Consider the following 20,715-nt stretch of genomic DNA (forward strand, 5'->3'; position numbering starts at 1 on the left):
TGATGCAGCTCTCCACGCTGTCTTATCCTGTGCAAGCTTCTTCATATCCCAGTACTTACTGCAACCTACACCCTTCTAAATCTGCTTAGTGTATTCATTTCTTGGTCTCCCACTATGATTTTTACCCTCCAAACTGCCCTCCAATGTTATATTTGTGATCCCTTGATGCCTCAGAACACGTCCTACCAACCGGTCCCTTCTTCTTGTCAACTAGTGCTATAAACTCCTCTTCTCTCCAATTCTGTTCAATACCTCCTCATTAGTTATGCGATCTGCCCATCTAATCTTCAGCATTCCTCAGTAGCACCAAATTTCGAAAGCTTCTATTCTCTTCTTGTCTAAACTATTTATCGTCCACGTTTCAATTCCATACATGGCTACACTCCATACAAATACTTTCAGAAATGACTTCCTGACACTTAAATGTATACTCGATGTTAACAAATTTCTCTTCTTCAGAAATGCTTCCCTTGCCATTGCCAGTCTACATTTTATATCTTCTCTACTTCAACGATGATCAGTTATTTTGCTCCCCAAATAGCAAAACTCCTTTACTACTTTAAGTGTCTCATTTCCTAATCTAATTCCCTCAGCATCTACACCTACATCTACATCCATACTCCGCAAGCCACCTGACGGTGTGTGGCAGAGGGTACCCTGAGTACCTCTATCGGTTCTCCCTTCTATTCCAGTCTCATATTGTTCGTGGAAAGAAGGATTGTCGGTATGCTTCTGTGTGGGCTCTAATCTCTCTGATTTTATCCTCATGGTCTCTTCACGAGATATCCATAGGAGGGAGCAATATACTGCTTGACTCCTCGGTGAAGGTATGTTCTCGAAACTTCAACAAAAGCCCGTACCGAGCTACTGAGCGTCTCTCCTGCAGAGTCTTCCACTGGAGTTTATCTATCATCTCCGTAACACTTTCGTGATTACTTAATGATCCTGTAACAAAGCGTGCTGCTCTCCGTTGGACCTTCTCTATCTCTTCTATCAACCCTATCTGGTACGGATCCCACACTGCTGAGCAGTATTCAACCAGTGGGCGAACAAGCATACTGTAACCTACTTCCTTTGTTTTGCTCATCAAGTGTCACCTGAACCACGCCCCCCTTTCTTACAATATATAAGTCGCTCTCAGACACCCGACCAGTCAGTCGGCAAGACTCAGTGGAGCAGCGCCTCTGAGGAAGTCCAGCGCAGCCTGGACGAAACATAAGGAGCAGAAAAGTTCTTGGACCACGACCTCACATCCCGAAAAGTATATCAACAGCTAGTGTGTGGAGGTTTGCCGGCAAACTATTTATGAGGCTTATGGAAAGTTAAAACTAATATTGTACTGGCCATATATAACTGTGTATTAATGGGGGGTGGGGGGGTTGTGAACAGCGAAAGTAAACTACCCGAAATGCAGCTGTGTCCCTGTTGGCTACATTATTTAAAGTAGTCAGTGTCGTACTTCCACAACCCATTTTTCAGCCAGTATCACAACACAGTACGTTGACACCAAGGACAACAAACGAAGAAATAAATAAAGTGAACCGTCACACACACCAGCATGTTTTTGATTGTAACCCATAAATTTTCTATTTCTATAATGGATGACAAAACCAGTAATTGTTAAAATAATATATAAGGAGTGATGAATCATTCATCAGGGTCTCAGTTTTCAAACAGTTTATGTGTCCCAGTTTTGTAATAGTTTTGTAACCATATTATGCAATAATCATGTACTCCTGAAAGAGAATGTCATGTCAAACTGGACTTCTTGAAGTTTATCTTGTCATTACCAAACCATTAGCCTACAGTGCCAAGAACACAGCAAGCAGCAAATTTTGGTGGAGCAGATACCCACAAATTCTTTTACAGCTACTGCAGCACTGGAGATAGCCCAGAAACAAAGATGAGTATTAGCTAACTAAATGTTCAGCCCTGATGGATTTCAATATATATTTTCATTTATTAGCAGTTTAAGGTAAAAGAAACTTCATTGTTGCAAAACCAGACATTTTTGTTGTTGTTGTTGCAAGTGCCCTATCTTGTTTTACTCTGTATCAAGCATTTTTTTGTCATCAGCTCCATATATTTGTGAAAACACAAGGTAAGGCTTCTTGGCTCCAATAAATCAATCAGATCTTGAATCTATCATTAGAAACTCCAGGCCCACCGAAATTCAATCCTCTTCACAGTACCCACCAATAACACCACAGCAAAATTCAGTCATTTTGGGCTTGTCAATGATAAAATGTCAAGGATATATAGGCAGTGATTCTCACGTATGAATTTCTGTAAGTTGATGAGTCAACTATTATTTTGCAGACACTTCCAGTAATGAACTGCGAAGATGAGTTTTGAAAATGCATCCAGTGTTTTGACTGTGGAAGCTAGAAGTAGTAGTTTTGTCTATCGGTATTTTATGTTAGCATACTAACTAAAATTTTACACTGACTGAGAATGTGTGAGAGCATGTTTTACATGTTTATCATGAACTAAATTATCACATCTTTTATGTTTTTTAAATACAGTTATAATACGTTTCTGAAATAAACCACTTTCAGCTGTACTTGAACTTTTACATGTCTGTGATCAGTTTCATGATTTCAAATCACGTCATCAGGTGTGCATGATTTCTTCCAGTTCAGTAGATGAAAGCATGTGTTGTTAGCCTTGCGAGGTAGCCTGTTACAGTTAGTTTTCTGTTGAGAGCAACCACAGCTAAAGTAATCTATGTTTCTCAAATAAACCACTTTCAGCTGTATACGAAGTTTTACAGGAACACAACCAGTTTTGTAATTTCAAATCATATCTATTCTGACAGACTGCCTCACATGGCTAAAAGGGTGTATTTTCATCTACTGAACTGGAAGAAATCATGTATACCTGATGATACGATTTGAAATCACGAAACTGATCATGTTCCTGTAAAACCTCATATAAAGCTGAAAGCATTTATTTCAGAAACATGGATTACTTCAGCTGCAGTTACACTCAACAGAAATATATTTGTAAGTTGTTACACAACTTCTTGCTGTAGTTTTTTTACAGCACACAGTTATTACATGAGTGAGCAATTTTAATTTCACCATGTAATTGTGACTCAAATAAGAATATTAAGAAGAAAACATTTTGTGGAGCAAACAGTGCAAAGAAACAAGCTTATGTAAGCAGCAGAACTCATATCTCAATTTGACAGAGGGTCACAGTTTGGATGTGTTCAGGCAATTTTGAAAATGTGTTTTTCATGGGTGTCTTCATGTGACACCTATATCCTACAGTGTGACAACTATATCCCCATATTATTTTTGTTCAACATGAAGTTTGCTTTCACTGTACATTCTCTAGGTTCACATTTCTGTACCCCTTCCACTATTCCTTTCTGTGGTGGCAACTTACCAGTGCTCTCAGTTTTAACTTGCCAGAAACAGTACTTTTACAGTAACTACTATAGTAACAATGAAACATAAACTGTTGTAATTTAGTAATATAAGACTTCACAGAACAAATTGAAGTACCTTCTTATAACAGTGTGAATCTTATAATAACTGCACAAAAATCAATCTTAGTGCCCAGATGGATATGTGCAGAGTGTCCATAACTAAAGTTGCAGTTTCAAAATGCTGTATAAAGAGAACCACTGCCCAGAACAATGTCAAATTTGAACAGTATATTATTGGTTTAAGAGGAAATATGGAACAAAATGAAAAATCCATGATAATTTTACCAATAGATTCTGTTCTAAGTGTCTTAATGAAAATGAGGTCAGGTAAAAGTGGCAGATGAACAACAAAATGACAGCTATGGCTTCAATTGCACATTATAACATCCATACTGTTCAATGTACAGGACTGCACAAGACTGGCAGTCAACAGTTGTGGCACTTTTAAGTAATCCCATCAACCATAGTGAGGTCATACCACATTGGATAGGAAAAATTGGTTTTTAATTCCAGAAGTTTCATGGTTTTTAATTGTCCTGAGCCAAAAAACCACATAATAAGTAAAATGCCATCACGTTTTAACTGTGCTTGGGCCAAAAACTGCATAAAAAGCAAATGTCATGAGACTGGCACAAGAGATGTTCAATATCTAATGCACCATGTTCTGCCACAAGTTGAAATCAAGAAACCGCATGTTCCACAACAGATCAGAGTGCCTTGGGGGGTCACATTCTGAATGTGTTGAACCGTATATGCCTTCAGTTCAACTATGTTCATAATTGGAGCACTGAACACAACTTCTTTCAGATAATTCCACAGCCATTAGTCACAGAGATTAAGATCAGGTGACCTGGGAAGCCAGGCTATAGGGAAATGACAGCTGATAATTCCAGCATTTCCAAAATATCTTTGCAGCAGCTGCTTCAGGGGCTGTGCAATGTGTGGAGGAGCACAGTCTTGCATAAAAATGATCCTACCCACACGTCCATGCTGTTGAACATCTGGAATGACATTTGTGTGCATAAGGCTCTCGTAACATTTATTGATGACAACACGGACTTACATAGTCCACTTCCACATGAGCAAAAAATTCCAAAGTGAACATCACTCTTGCTGGCAGTCCAGCAGGAAGTAACTCTTGAACATCGCTGATTTTGTATGGATAGCAATGCAGGATGTTTCATAAGATTCTATGCAATGTGCTCACAGGCATGTCTATGGGCTGGGCAATTTCCCGTGCACCACATTTTTGCACACAACCGCTGCAGTGCTGTGGCCACATCTTCAACAGATGCTGGACAAAATGCTATCCTCCTTCTGCCACATTACACTTTAAAAGAACCTGCCTTTCCAAATTTTTTAATTATTTTCTCCAGACCCTTAGCAGACATTGGACCAATGTCTTTTTTCATACCCTTTAGTGTCCTGAACTTCTGCAGGGCTACTGACACGCAGTCACTGTTCCTATAATATGCCATTCAAATTTGACATTATTCTGAGCAGTGGTTCTCTTTCAACAGCATTTTGAAACTGAAACTTCGATAATGGGCAGCCCGTAATAAGGCAAGAACAATGATTTGTATTTTCCATGGATGCTCTAAGCCAAGTTTCAAAATGCTGAAGGGTACATAAAGTGTGTTCTGCAGCTGATACAGTAATTGGCAGTATTGATAAAATTTTAGAACAATATTAATAAAAGGATAAAATTCATTATCAAAGATCTCAAAAAGAAATTCAGAAATTTTAAGACCTGCCTTGACATGGTGCTTTTACCTATCCACCTACATTGTGAATTCCTGCACTATGAAGGAGAGTGTAACATCCAGAAGCTGTATGTACAAATTTATTATAAATGACTGAATAGTTTTGTAAAGTCACTGTAGCTACATTACCTGGCATATTGTCACAAAACTCAACACTCATACAAACAAATGAAAAAGTTTTGTATCGTTGTAGCTGCACTTCAGATTTCTGCCCTGAGAATGCAGCAGTGAGCAGTAAGGCAAAATGGCAACAGCCACCAAGAAAGCATAGTCATGCTTAAATGCATTTACAAGTGTCTGCCATAATAGTGCAATGACACTTCAGAATGAAGTTCAACAAATGTCCACCAATTGCCAACTCCTTTCACCAATTGTATGCTCGGTTTAGTTTTGGGATGCCTCGGAAAGGGCATCAACAGGCTGGCCTGCAGAGAATGAAGGAACAGTTCACTGAGTGTGGGCAAGTTTGGTACATCTCCCACAAAAATTGATGAACAGAGGAAGCTGAGAGCTCAACATACAATAATCAACCATTTGATTTTAAGGACATGACTGAAGCTGAAGCCTTACCACTTTCAATTGTTAGACAAATGACAGACAAATGACAAAGTAAGACACTATAAATTCTCAGCACAGTTACAACAGCTTATGGAAGAGTATGGGTTTTGTAAGAAACTCATCTTCAGTCATGTAGCAATGGTTCTCTCTCTCTCTCTCTCTCTCTCTCTCTCTCTCTCTCTCTCTCTCTCTCTCTCTCTCTCTCTCTCTCTCTCTCTCTTTTTTAAATGGCTCAGTGAAAGGGCACAAGGAACAATATGATCTTGGGGACAGAAAATCCCCACACTGTCATGAAGCACATTCAAGACTCACCAAAAGTTAATGTGTTCTGTGCAGTCTCTCGGTTAAAAGTATAAAGTCCCCTTTTTTCTGTGAAAATACTGTTACAGGACATCTGTTACTGGACCTGTTGGAAAATTGCCTCATCTCACAACTGGAAACTGACAGTGTGGACTTCACCAATGACATGGTGCTCTACCCCACATCCAACATGATGTCTGTGAATTCTTAAAACGGGAAATCGAGAAACTGGTGGATCATTTGTGGTGTGGTTGATCATCAGCAGTTATTGTCATGGTCTCCATGCTCTCATTTAAGAATGTTTTAAATGAAAGAACAATGGCACAATCTACTTTATGTACAAATATCAAAGAATCAGATATACTTGAAACATCACACATGAAACATTTCTCTCTTAAAAAAGAAATGGAAAGAGAAATGATAACAGAAGAATATTTCTCTAAAACAGTTTTTCTGGCCATTTTCAATGTGTGTAGTTATGTAAATGTACTAATACTGAAGAAATCCTTGCAGATGTTTGTAGACATCTTTGTTTCATGAGAACAAATGAATTGCTAGTGTATTAACATCAAAATGTATAGGTATTTCCTGCATTAGGTACCAAGACAGTTCTTTCTATACATGGAAAAATGAAATTCATTAGCAACTATTGGTGTTTAAGTAAGGCACTTATCCATGACTCACCAATGCTAGCCTCTGTTGATATAATGAATTTGGTGGGGTATTTCTTTTGTGTTTCAGTTAATATCTGAGCTGGAGATATTTTATCATAGTACCAATGGACAGCAATACCATCAACATATTTCTGCATCCTTTTATCATCCATAATCTGCAATTTTAAAAAAATCCAATTAGAATTAAATAATATTAAATGATAATGCCAACTTGGAATGAAATGATTGATATGATCTCGATAACCACAATAAAAATTGGGATATATTACAAAAATATCACAGTGGCAATATTGTTCAGGATAATACTAGTCTGATTTTACAGTTCAAAACATGTGTTATCACTGCATATTTAAAAACTTTCATTACCTGTTTTGAGTCATTAAATGTTCTCACTAATCTAGTGTACTGATAAATTCCTTCTCATTCATAATGATGATTTCCACATCCTAATTTTTAACTTCCAGTATTTAACTTTTTCTTTCCATTACAATGGAAGTCTTCTTAAAACTTCAGTAATTTATTGCTGCCTGTGATTATTGTCTTCATTCACAACCGATGTGGCATACTCATTTAGTTACAAAGTGTGAAAGTAATTACAGTAAAATAGGAAATTAATTGTTGATCTAGGTAATTACAAATAATAATTTCTTTCTTCAGGCAATAAAGAGCAAACAAAGACAACAAAAAGTATTCAGATAGTGGCAGATAAACTGAATTTGTCATGAACCGGAACGCTGATTTGAACATCACAGTGCTTTTGCAGGTTTTATCCTATAGGAAGTTGAATGCTTGTTTCCTCTGTCCTGAAAATAGTCCAACCTTTTGAGTTATATGCAAACCTGTAATTTGACATTGGGTCTAGATCATTACATTTCTTGTTTTTTTCATACATGTAAATTAATGATGGTCATATTAACTGCTGGAAAAATCAGACCAAACAGTGAATTAAAATAATATAAACATTTTTCTAAGTTGTTTTCATAGACACCACTTTACAGAATGTTTTCCACAGTGGAAAACAGGCAACCTGCATGAGCATTATAAAATAAATGTAAGTTTAAACAGCCTTCTGATGATGAACTTGCTGGCTTCAAAGTGATAATAGCACTATTTGTTCTCAATAAGTAAAATTTTTAATAGTGACTATTTACTGTTTTTACTTTATTGTATGCATTACTTGACATGTTTCACATTCCTGCATGTGTTCATTCATAAGGAGTTTCACAGACAATGCTGAATGATTGAACGAGTCACTACATAATAAAGGAGACATAGCTGAGTGAAATAATAAGTAATACAGAAATAAAGAAAGGAATTAGGAATCTGAAAAGAAAGAAACAATAATAGGAGTTGATCAATAGAAATAAATGATGCAAATTGCCACTGCTGTCAGCCATCATTCCCCAACTTTCCCTCTTGTTCCCCAACTTTTTTTTCTCCTCACCCAATCCACCTGCCACCCAACACAACCATTCACCCCACCTGACCTGCAGTGCCGACACATGGTAGTCACCTGGGCCAAGGTAGCTGTACAACATTTGTGTGTGTGTGTGTGTGTGTGTGTGTGTGTGTGTGTGTGTGTGTGTGTGTGAGTGTGGACAGTCAGTCATGTGCAGAAAATTATTGGAATATGTATGTCATCTGCCGAATGCTGACACACTGTGTTACCTTGATAGACTTAATAGGGTAATTAAGGAGACAACACTCACTGACCTTACTACTAGATTATGTGATGAATTAGGTGAATGAGAGTGTTAAGTATGTATGGAATGGTTTAATTACTCAGATCAGTTGTCAGAATGTTTAAGTTTTCCTATAAGTGAGTTGGTGCAGTGAGCTACCCAGATTAGCCCTCGAGTTGGGGCACCAGTTTTTATAACAAGATTGGGCATGAGGCTTACTCTGTACTCATGCAAAGAATAGCTTCTTTATGTTACTAAGGTAAACCAGTATGAGCAAAATCAGTTTACGCTTAGTTTAATAAAATGAGGATAAAATATACTTACATTATATGGCCTGAATCATTGTTTAAATAAACACTAATAAAATAAACTTTCATTATATCACTCTGTTGCTGCATAGAAGAGTCACCCCACAGTAATGACCCACTTGGAGCATAAACAGCATAGTTGAATCAGATTCCAGCCAACCACTTACCCAATTGCTAAATAACCAATAGACAACTGCCTCACTGTGGGACTGTGACGCTAGCTCAGAATCTATGTTACTTTCTTGCACAGACTGTAAATTTTTTCTCACTCAACTGCCTATTTTGCATTGCTCCTGCTCACTTGGACATACAGCAGTAGAACTTATTACCGTGTTATTAGAAGCAGTAGTAAAGAAATAGGTATGGACTCAACAATTGTAAAACAGCAATGGAATGGAACAAGGTAAGGTTACTTGTGGTTGGTGCACTTTATACAAAGGCATGTCCACTCAAGAGTTAAGGGTTTACATGGTTTCTCCTAAACTGGTTATGATGAATGCCAGAATGGTGTCTGCGAAGGGGAAAGGCCTGTTTCCTTCCTCATCCTCCTGAATCCAAGCTCATTCTTTGTTGTTGATTTTGTTGTCAACAGGAGGTTACACTGTAATCTTCCTCCCTCCCTTTTTAAGCATTTTTATGTCACAGACAACTAAAATGGTTAAGCAGAAGTGATGCAAACAGTAACTTCTTTAAAATAAGATAGCTGCAGGATGGGGGACACCATCAATTGGGTAAAAGTGTCAGAAAGTAAATGGGTCACATTTTATAGAATCATATTGAGGCATTACAGCTGCTGCTGCCCTACCCAAGAAATATTATCCAGATCTCTAACATATTACTGTTTGGCCTAGTGATCTAGCAGGAAATGTATACCTGGAAACCTAGACATCATAGGATCAAATACCAGCCAGACCTCAGATTTTTTTTCTTTTCTTTTCTTGCAGGAAGCTCTCAGTTGTATCTGTTTACAATGAACCTGTGTTAATTGGTTTTGTCATGGACTGCGATTTGGACTTTGTTGTTACACCTACTACTGTTCAGCTAGCACACTGACTTGCCTGTCTGCCAAATGCAGAACTGTCTTTATTCAGTGTTCTACCAATTGTGTTTTCAGTGGACAAACTAACAGCACATTGGTGTAGCAAGATTATGCTTCATACTCAAGTCTTTCCCAGCTGAGCCAACAAACAGTATTCCCCAGCACTGTCATGTAAGTTATTTAACAAACTTTCAGAGTATGTAATGACCATGAGATATCTACCTCTAGAAGTCTTTTGTCTTAGTGTTTCCAGAAGTGTCATGGTCTGTCACTTTCTGAGACTTAATTGTCGATAAGTTGTGTGTGAAGAAGCAGACAGCAGTGGTGGCAATAATGTTTTGGAACTGCAACACACTCCGTACCGGAATAGAACTTGTCAGCTTGTTTCGGAGAGTGTTTCAACCATGATGAAACAGAAATTTTTCAAGCTCTGGAAAAAATAGCATGAACTGCAACACAATCTCATGCAGAAGCTGAAGGATACTGATCCCACATGTCTACAGTTGCTTCCAGCAATTCCATCTCTTCATTGAAGCTTAAGTGGACTGGAAAGTGTACCAAAAGCATTTAGCATAATAAATATTAATCAAACATTTCTCTTATACAAAAATCTAGAGCTCTATTATCTTGTAAAAAAATTGGTCCCTTTATCCAACACATCAGTCCTGCTCCTCGCCATCATTCACTTGCTTTTAAGTGAACATTTTTCTACAAAAATGCTCATTTGGAGTTCCCTCAACATTGGAAGGCACTATCACACAGTTATCAGTCATGAATCATGGATCTACAGCTCCTGAGAGGAAAATGCCAGTTTACATGTTCTGGTGGAAAATCTTAAGCATAATCATTAATATGTGATGTGGTAATTAGATTATCACCAGACAGTGAAGTGTGTTCTCAGGCATTATGGCAGTCCATTCTTTCTTTAGCTGAAGCTTTGGATATAGCTATGGCTTCCAAGATTTCTCAAGAAGCTCAGGCATCCACATTGATGGTTGTGAGATATCCGAATTGCCATCTCAACTGGGAACTGTGGTGGGACCTAGTTTGTTTGATGGTGACATTTCACAAATGTCATGTAATGCAAGTGACTCCCACTTGAGTGAACAGTACTCAAATCCTGTGCCATAATCGTTTTTCCACTCAGCTTTTGCAAACAGTTTGCAGACTGCCCAGCTGGATTGCTTTTCTTTTCATGCTAGATGAAGCTGCCAACATTATTATGATGCCAGTGTCATATAACTGTTGTTTGGCAGAGCTGGCCATAGTATGAGCAGTCAAGTGCACTGATGCAAAGAAACGACATCACAGAATTGAGAGCATCACCACGTAATCTTACACTGTCAGCAATGGTGTTTGGTTTTCCCATTCTATTCCTCTTCATTACTGGGCCCTTGGTCTCAATTATTAATCAGCCTACATATCTTCAGTTGGGGTCTCCACCTTTAAAATCAGTGTCAGCTAAGGTATAGGCTTACACTCATCATGAAATTCAACGATAGACCAGATAGTTCTGGAACTGACATATAAGCTAGTGATCAGAACCATTCCTTTCTTTGTAATAGCAAAAAACTTAGATGAAAATATTTTTTCCATTGGTGTGCATGCAGCCTTTGGATTTTCTATCCAGTATTCAGTCCAAACAATACAGAATACTGTTCCATGCACAAAAGTGGATTATTTGTGACTCTAATGTGTTCTCTTGTTTTCTCCAGGCCTGGCAATGGCTTACAATCTTTCTGCTCACATTTCACTAAAAGAGTTGGTAGATTCAAAATTTTTTAAGCTCGCCTAATAACAAAAGCCTTCTGGGATTATGTGAAGGTAGTAGAACTGGATCATTTAAGAGAGGAGTTAAAAGTGTTGTCACAATTCCTTACAGCTGCAGGATGACACATTTAGTTACTGTTCACAAATATAATGTGTGTCATGCCTTTGTGGGGCCTGGTAGTATGTTATGCCTTTATGGGAACTTCAAAAATACAGTATACAGTCAGATGGTTGCAGTTTCATGTCCTCTTCCACATTCTATTGAGCCATTTTACAAATTGGCAGGGTTCAGCAGTTCTCTCAGGTCACTACTTCAAAAGCTTATTGTAAACTTCCTTTGCATAAGCCTTCCCTAGCAATTCTTGTATTAAATACTCCAAGTGCTCTCTAAAAATAACAGATTGCCTTTTGGTGCTGCTAGCACGTCAATAATTTTCCAGAAATTTTTAGAACAAACTATTGCCAGTATTCCTCAATGAATCGCCTATCTGGATGATATAGTGGTCAAAGGATGGACTTAGCAGGGGAACATGTAAAATCTGTGGAGAGTATTTTTTAGTCCTTTTGTAAGACTGTTTAAACTGTAACTCATTAAAATGCTCCTCCTTACAGCCTTCTGTTAATATATAGGGTATATCCTTAGCCATGGTGGCTTTAAATTGACATCAGAGAATGTGGCAGCTATTTTCCATGTTGCTATACCAAAGAATGTGCCTGTTTTATGCCTCAAATTTCAATGATAGCTAAACCATTGAATTTATTGCATAGAAGACAGGCCCTTTTCAAGCAGTCAATGGTTAATCACCAAGCATTTTGTACATTGTAGAAATTTTCCAAAATGGTCCTTGTCTGACCCTGTATCAGCTTCATTTAGGTCCAGTGTGGGGCACAGACATGTTACTCTATGGTGTCATGACCATTCTATCACATAAGCACCCAGATGGTTCAAAATGGCTTAACAAATTTGCCTCTAAGACGCTCATCAAGATCCAAGAAAATTATTCCCAAATAGAGAAGGAGGCATCTTTGGTATTAAGAAGTTCCACACTTTGCTATATAGCAATGAATTTCATATGGTCACAGATCCACACTTTGCATATAGCAATGAATTTCATATGGTCACAGATCATAAGCTATTTGTTGTCCATACTTGGTCCTATGTCAAGGTTGCCTGAACAGATACCTCAGAGGTTACAATACCGGGCTGTTTTCTTGTCAGATTACTGTATCAGTATTCCATTCATTATCTCAAATGAGCACAGTACACAAATGCAGATGCACTTTTCCAGTTCCATACAGGTCGCCATGAGGTATTTGATAAACAGTGACTGTTTGCTTCCACACTGATTCACATCTGGGACAGCTGGCGGAAGAGATTTCCATCAATTCCAGATATGTTGCAGTGACTACATATAAGGATAGACTTTTAAAACAGATTTTCCAGTTCAGCCAGCTGGCCACAGGCTCTGCATTTTGCAGCCAACCCAGAATTTCATTGTTTCTTTTCACAATGCCATGTCCTTCATCTTTTCAAATGTGTGATGTTTTTGAATAAAGATGACCACCAACGTTGAGCGGTGATTCTGGAGGTTCTGTACTCCCATGTATTGTGACTCCTGCATCAGTTCCACTGTGGCATTTGCAGAATAAAGAACCTGGTCCAGTGACAAGTTTGCTGGCCACAGGCTGATGAAGATATAGCCAATATTATCATATGCAGCAACCTGCACTGTCTCTAGCCCACCAGCCATGCCCATGCTTATCCAGCTGTGGCATACAGTATGTGCACACTTTTTGGATTTGTTCAATGGGGCCATTTGGTTGATTTTAATAGGCACACATTCATTTCCCAGATGTCATCAAAATACAACAGTCCATGATGGAGAATATGACTAACACTCTGGCCTGTGTTTCTTTCTGTTGAAAGAACCCCATGAACTGTAGTCACTGATATTGGAGTGCAGTCTGGTTCTGTTGGCTTTCAACAGCTTGGATCTGGCATGAAATCAAGCATATTACTGCATCTCCATTTTGTGCTGTAGCTAATGGCATGGCTGAACATTTACTGGGAATGTTTAAAAAAAATAAAAGATGGAAAAACTATAAAGATCCAAGCCTATCAATTCTGCACAGGTTTCCTTCTTATGCTATTAATGGGCAACACTGATCCCAGCATAACTCTTGCATGGACAGATGTTCTTTTCTGTGTACACACATATTGACATATGACTGGATGGATACGCTGTTCCGCCACTGCCCGGTAAGGCTACCAGCTACTGCTGGTGGCCACACATCAAGGAATCTTTCACCAGTGCTGGAGACACATCTATTTGCACCATCCAGGATAAGCTCAGCCACCAGATCAGCCACACTGCTGGGGCAGCCCAGCTCATGCACCCCCACAACAAACAACAACAAAAGTGGGTCCAGTTATAACAATACAGACTTCCCCAAAGTTCATATGAAATGTCTGATTACACCTTTTGTTATTTTTTTTTTTTTCTCTTTTTTTTATGCATCCGGATAGTTATTGGAGAATTCAGTGTTTAGTAAGGCCTTGTATGTGTGTATTTATACATATCATTCTCTCCAATTTGCTAACAAAACTTGATATTTATTGCGAAGGCATATGGAATGTTCTAGAGCAACATATATTGTCATCATTATCAAGAGATTGTTATCATTAACAAAATTATGTACAAATGCTGGATTGAATGTGTAATAAAGAAATTGAAGGGATAAACATTTGGCAGAAAATATTAAAATGCCGTGGAAGTGTTGGCAAAGGTGACTGGCACCTCTAATTACCATAATTACAATCAAGTAATGAGTTAACACAAAGAACCTCATTATCTTGAGAAATGGCTTGAAAGTTATTAGCAAGCAACGTATTTTCATTTGTTATTTATTGTTATGTCTTCCTCTGCACTTAAATGTCCTTGTAATTGCATTTCTAATTAACTCTCCAATTGTTTACATCTCACAGTTTTGCAATTTCAGAATTTGAGGCTTTATTTGTAACTTTCTTGAATGCAATCAGATAAAGCAGAAGATCTGTGATACCATTACATGTTAGTAACCAAATCCAAACTGTAATTAATTATGTAACTAAAATAATGTGAGAGACATTATTGTAATTAAAGTTCAGAATGATTTTCTTATGGAAAACTAAAGATATTACTAGAAAAGATTGTTATTCAAATACTGTATTTTATACCTTATTTGGCTGTAACATCAGTTTCTTTACATTTAGTAAATTTTAATTGTAACATTGAAATTATACAAAATTAATAATGGAACATTTTGTGAGCAGTTGTTAAAATTCCATATAAGGGAAAGCAGTGAGGCTGTGAGTCAGTCAGTTGTTGTTGTTGAGCCTGCTTGAGAGTCTGTTTGTCAAAGAGATCAGTGATGTCTGTGAAGTGCTTTGTTTAATCATGTTGAGAATGCAGTTCTGTTGTCAATAAATAATGAGAAGTTGCAAATTTATTTTCTTTCATCAAAATGAACTCCATGAAAAGTTAAGTAATTTTAAGTAACAATCAAGAAGAATGTAGAATCGTTACAATTGGTGGAGGAGCTGGGATCGATGTTTGAAATGTGGAAATATTTTTAACAAGTGACTGTTTCAGGTGAATATAAGACAAATGTCAGGCATAAATTGTCTTGAAAAATTTTTTGTTATGGATGCGCAGAACAAATGGATGTTGCCACATGGAAAGAGTTGGTGTGGATAAAAAGGACCAAATTATTGGACACCACCACAACGATCAGACAAATAACAGTTTATTTTCTTAATTAGTGTTTTTGTGAAAGTGACAATCATTTTTGTGCGGGAAGTTTTTATATTTTGAAATTTACTATGGCCAATAACGACAAGGTAAAAATGAGTGAGGAACCAACGGAAAACACTTCAGACCTAGGAGCAAGCATCATTGAACTGTCGCCCAATAGTAATCAAAGTACAGATTGAAGCTTTTTTGGAGAGGGTACCAGTGAAAATGTCACCACGAGTACTCCAATTGTGCAGGGAAGAGTAGGTAGAGATGATTTGTTAATGTTATTAATGCAGCATATGAAAGAAGCTAAGGAACAGATGGGACAGATTAGGCAAGAAGTGAGGAAACAGATGGGACAGATAAGGCAGGATACTAGTAAGATAAGGCAAATCCAGGATGGTTTAGCAGCACTAAAAATTACTGTTCAGCCAGGGCAGGGTGAACTCAATACTCGTGTAGGAGTGGTAGAAGGAAGGTTAGAGATAATAGAAACCAACTTCCCACAAGAGTTGTCCAAATACAAGGAGAGATTGAAAAATTAGATGAACATGTAGAAGTAGAAAATTAGAAACTGAAAGTAGAGGTTGTCCAGACTAGGAGAACTTTAGATGAAAAAGTAGAATCTTACAAAAGGAACTCTGAGTCAAAACTTACAGACATTACGAATAAAATAAGTAGTGTAGAACTGAAGTGTGATGAAAAAATAGATTTGTGTAAAAATAACATTGTATATTTAAGTAAGAAAATTGTAGAATTACAAGAGGGTGTAGCTCAAATAAATTTTGTTAGGATCATTAATTGTGTATGGGGTGGCATACCTTCAAAATGCTTTCCAGGAGATGGGAAATTGCTTCCTGTTGATTTTTTACAGCATTGTCAAGATAATTTTAGTAATGAAATGACCAATGCTAAAATTAAATTTCTTAAGAGATTTTTGGATGGAGGAGCAATCTCATGGGCCAATCAGAATGTTAATTCTACCATGTCATATGATGAATTTGAGAGAAAGTTTTTAAATAAGTTTGATCAGAATCTGAGCAAGCTGGGATTAAAAGTGAGTTTTTGAATGGTCAAATGTATAGGGAAGGCGATGGCAACTTGTAGTGTTTTTGTGAAAACCAATTGTGGAAATTAGTACACCCAGACAAACCTTTTGATGAACTAATACAAATAGATGCCTTAAAAAGGAGATTACTGAAAAGAGTACAGTAGAAGTTGATTTATGGACCAAACAACTCTGTAGATCAGTTCTTGAGATATGTAGATAAGCTGGATAGAGTCTTTGAGAGAAATGAGAGGTTAAGTAATGGCAGATTTGGCAATCAACCATCTGGGGGGGGGGGGGGGGGAAGGGGGTGGAGTGACAATGAAGATCAGAATAATAATAGTGGCTACAATAGAAATGAGAACAGATGAATCAACCATAGTAATGGGAATGGAAACAGAGGGCATGACAACAGGGAGAGACCTCAGGAGAAAGGCAACAACAATTAGATAATCACCAATCAAGATGAGACAATTTAAACTGATGGACACTTCATTGGGAGCCTGTCAGCTTGGGGTGAGAAATAAGTACTGAAATCAGGCTAAACACCACTGGCCTAGAGACATAAAAAATAATTACAGAAGACAGAATAATCAAAGATATTGGAGTGGAAATGACAGAACTAATGTAAGAAGAGCACATCAGATTGGCAAATTACAGTTTGACAGTAAATGCTGGAAAAGCATGAATGAAAGGGTTGAATATAGGAGTAATAGCATCTGTAAGAATGTTGAAGAAGTTCCGTTAGAGGAGGAAACTATTTCAAGTCTATATAATCAGTGTGGCAAAGAAGTTTGTGAAGAAAATGTTGGTTCTTATGGTAATCTTGATGAGTTTGGATTAAGTAAATTAATGGAGGAAGAATCTATCACTGTTAATCACTTAAGTGATGATACTTGAACTGGTGCACTTGTCAACAATTCTGGTGATCATTGTAAAGTGTTGTAGAAGTCTCTAGTATTGGAGATGGTAGCATGTGTGGTAATATTGATAATGAAAGTGTCAGTAGTAATGATAAATGGGAGGAAGAATTAGACGGCGTGGTTTATATGAAGGTTAAAGAAGATTTAATTAATGGTGAAGAAGACGATATCAGTAGTATTTGTGAAGAATATGAGAACCAGATTGTACCAATGGAAACTGGGACGGTATCATCAGATAAGAAACATGTGGACAGATATTATGATTTAGATGTGATGCTAGAAACTTTATGGGATACTTACAAGGGTTATAGTGACAGAGACAGAGTAAAAAGAGTCATCGAAGTTATTTGTGAAGAACTGCATTCCAACTGGGAAGGTAGAAGCAATAAACAGGCTTACAGTGAGATCAGTTCTGGTAAAAGTAAACAATGTGTGAAAGAGGGACATGACATCAAGCAATCATCTGATGTAGCTCTCAGCAAAATTCAGACAAGTAAGAGAAATTGTGCAGAAAAAAATGGTGTAAACAATTTGGACTTTAGAGAGAGTGAGGGTGATTTGTTGCATGAAGATGAGGAAAACACGAAGGAAAAAGTTTTAGGTTGCCCGTATATATGTATAAAAGTTGCAAATTATGAGGGAGTTTGCCTCTTAGACACAGGTAGTCATGTCTGTGCCATTTCTGAAAAATTTAGAGACCAGATAAGACATAGTGCTGACTTTGAAGAATATCCTGTTATTGGAATCAAAATTAAGGGAGCAACTGATATTCACAGTAAAGTTATAAACAGGCAAGCCTTAATATCTTTCACAATTAATGATGTACAGTATAATCAAGGATGTTCTGTTGTACCTGACCTCAATGAAAACATTTTGTTCAGAGTGAATTGGATAAAAAGAGTAAATGCACTGGAATAACAAAAAGTTAAAACTCACCAACCAAAAGACAGATGTACCACATGTGACTAAACTAATTATCCAAAATTGCCTAGAGAACAATTTTCAGATTAGAAGAGCGATTTTTGCAAATGAGAAGATTGACATTAACAAGGAAGACAATGAAGAAGCATGCAGTGAAGACAAGTATGCTGAATTAGTGGCCACCAAACTAAAGGAAGCTGGAAGTCTAGACAAAGAACAGGCAGATCAATTAGGTAGTTTGTTGTGGGAATACAAAGATGTGTTTAATGAGAAACCTGGAAAAGTGAAAAAACTTTGAATGTAGACTTAAACTAAAATCTCACAAACCATTTTTCATTAAACCCTATGGCATACCCATACCAAATAGAAAAGCTGTAGAGAAAGAACTACAAAAGATGGAAGAGTGGGAAGTAATCGAAAGGTGCAAAAGCGCATACAGTAACCTGTTGGTGGTGGTTTCCAAATGTGATGGTGGAGTAAGACTTGTGCTCGATTCAAGACATTTAAACAAATACCTTGAGAGGGAAACTGATCACCCTGAGAATATAGATGAGTTATTACATAAGTTTGAACATACAAAATACATGTCTAGCTTAGACTTAACAGCTGGTTTCCATTAGGTACCATTGGAGATTCAGTCTAGAAAATATACCGCATTTTTGTATGGAGGAAGTTGTTATTGCTATTGTGTTGTACCATATGGCCTCAATGTATCAGCTGCAGAATTTATCAAAGCATTGGATTTTGCTCTAGGAAAAGAACTATTAAGCAAAATAATTCTTTATGTTGAAGACATACTTGTTACAGGAAAGAGTTGAGAAGAACATATACGTTTGTTGGGTGAAGTGTGTTACAGATTGAGAGAGGGAGAGGTGTCATTAAAACTACAGAAGTGCAAATCTGGAGTTAAACAGCTCAAACTTTTAGGCCATACCATCTCAGAACAAGTAATCTTCCCTGATGAAGAAAAACTTGAAGCCATTGCAAAATTTCCTGCACCTAAGACTAAGAAACAACTTAAATCATTCTATGGAATTTGTGGCTACTACTGGAAGTTTGTCAGCAATCAAGCTTTAAATGCATCATGTTTGAACAACTTGTTGAAGAAGAACACCATTTGGGTGTTGGACAGGGGTTCTCAGGAAGCATTCAACAACATCAAGAAAGAGATGTGCAATAGTAAAATGTTATACACACCTGATCTTACAGAGCCATTTTGCATTATAACTGACAGCAGTGACTTCGGACTGGCATCTCATTTGTTCCAAGAAAAAATTGTAGATGGTGTGATGGAGCATAGATCAACAGCTTTTGCAAATAGAACTTTGCAAAAACATGAGAAGTCATATAATGTCACCGAAAAAGGATTGTTAGCAGTCTATTGGGCTTTCACCAAGTTCAAGAATTACTTATCAGGATATCAAGTAGTAGTATACACAGACCATAAGGCTTTGATCTATATATAAGAGTGTACTCTGCAGGATAACCAGGTGGGCACTATTCCTCCAGCAGTTCAACTATACAGTAAAGTATATAAAAAGTGAAGAAAATCCAATTGCTGATGCTCTATCAAGATTGCCAATTGGGGGAGAAGGTGAGAATAACAGTGATGACTGTGAAAAGGAATTTTGGATTATGTATCTGAAAGGGGTGAAAGATGAGAATGAAATAAGGAAAATTTGTAATGACATCCGTAGATATCAGAACCATGATTACAACTAGAAGTTAGTTAAAAGTTATCTGGGTAAGAGAGAATATGAGGAAGTAGAGCAGTATTACAAAGTGTGCAAGGGTATACTTTTCAGAAGATACAGTGCAGGCAGTGATACTTGGAGACTGTGTTGGCCAGAGCAGCATATCAAATATTGATAAAGTATGTACATGAGAGTTTCGGACATAGTGGGACACTGAAATGTATCCAAAAGGTCCAAGAAAATGTATATATTTTTACAATATTGCCAGTAGAGTGAGAAAGTAATTATCTACATGTGACAGGTGCCAGAGAGTAAAAGTTAGTAATCAAACCTGCAAAGGATATATGCAAAACATCTTGCCAAAAGAACAACTACAACTTGCAGCAGTTGATCTTTATGGATCATTGCCTAAGGCTAAAGGAGGATTTTGTTACATATTTGTCATGGTAGATCTTTTTTCAAAATTCATTAAACTATATCCACTGAAGAAAGCAACCAGTATGATCATCATTTTGAAAATTAGAAGAGACTATTTCACAAAGGTAGGAAAACCAAAGAGCATACATTCTGACAACGGAGCACAATTTACTTCCAAACTTTGAAAAACATTTATTGAGGATGAGAAAATATACTGTATTCAGACATCTGCTAATCACCCGTCAGGCAATCTGGCTGAACGTTAAATGAGAGAAATAGGGAGATTATTCACAACTTATTGCAACCAAAATTGTTGGATAGGGTATGTAGACAGCTTCGAAGACATACTGAACAGCTTACAACATTCGTCTACTGGGTTCTCCCCATATGAAATAATGTATTACGA

General features: G+C 37.3%; 1 protein-coding gene across 1 annotated transcript in view; it reads right to left on the minus strand.

The window, feature by feature from the left end:
* The window catches only part of LOC124798514 (lysosomal acid glucosylceramidase-like), a 249,659-nt gene that overhangs the window by 71,127 nt on the left and 157,817 nt on the right, over positions 1-20,715 (minus strand). The window contains exon 8 of the mRNA XM_047261957.1: positions 6,742-6,886. Coding sequence (XP_047117913.1) covers positions 6,742-6,886 — 145 coding nt within the window. The remainder of the gene's footprint in view (positions 1-6,741; positions 6,887-20,715) is intronic.

Source organism: Schistocerca piceifrons, chromosome 5 (assembly GCF_021461385.2).
Source record: "Schistocerca piceifrons isolate TAMUIC-IGC-003096 chromosome 5, iqSchPice1.1, whole genome shotgun sequence".
NCBI classification, from domain to species: Eukaryota; Metazoa; Arthropoda; class Insecta; order Orthoptera; family Acrididae; genus Schistocerca; species Schistocerca piceifrons.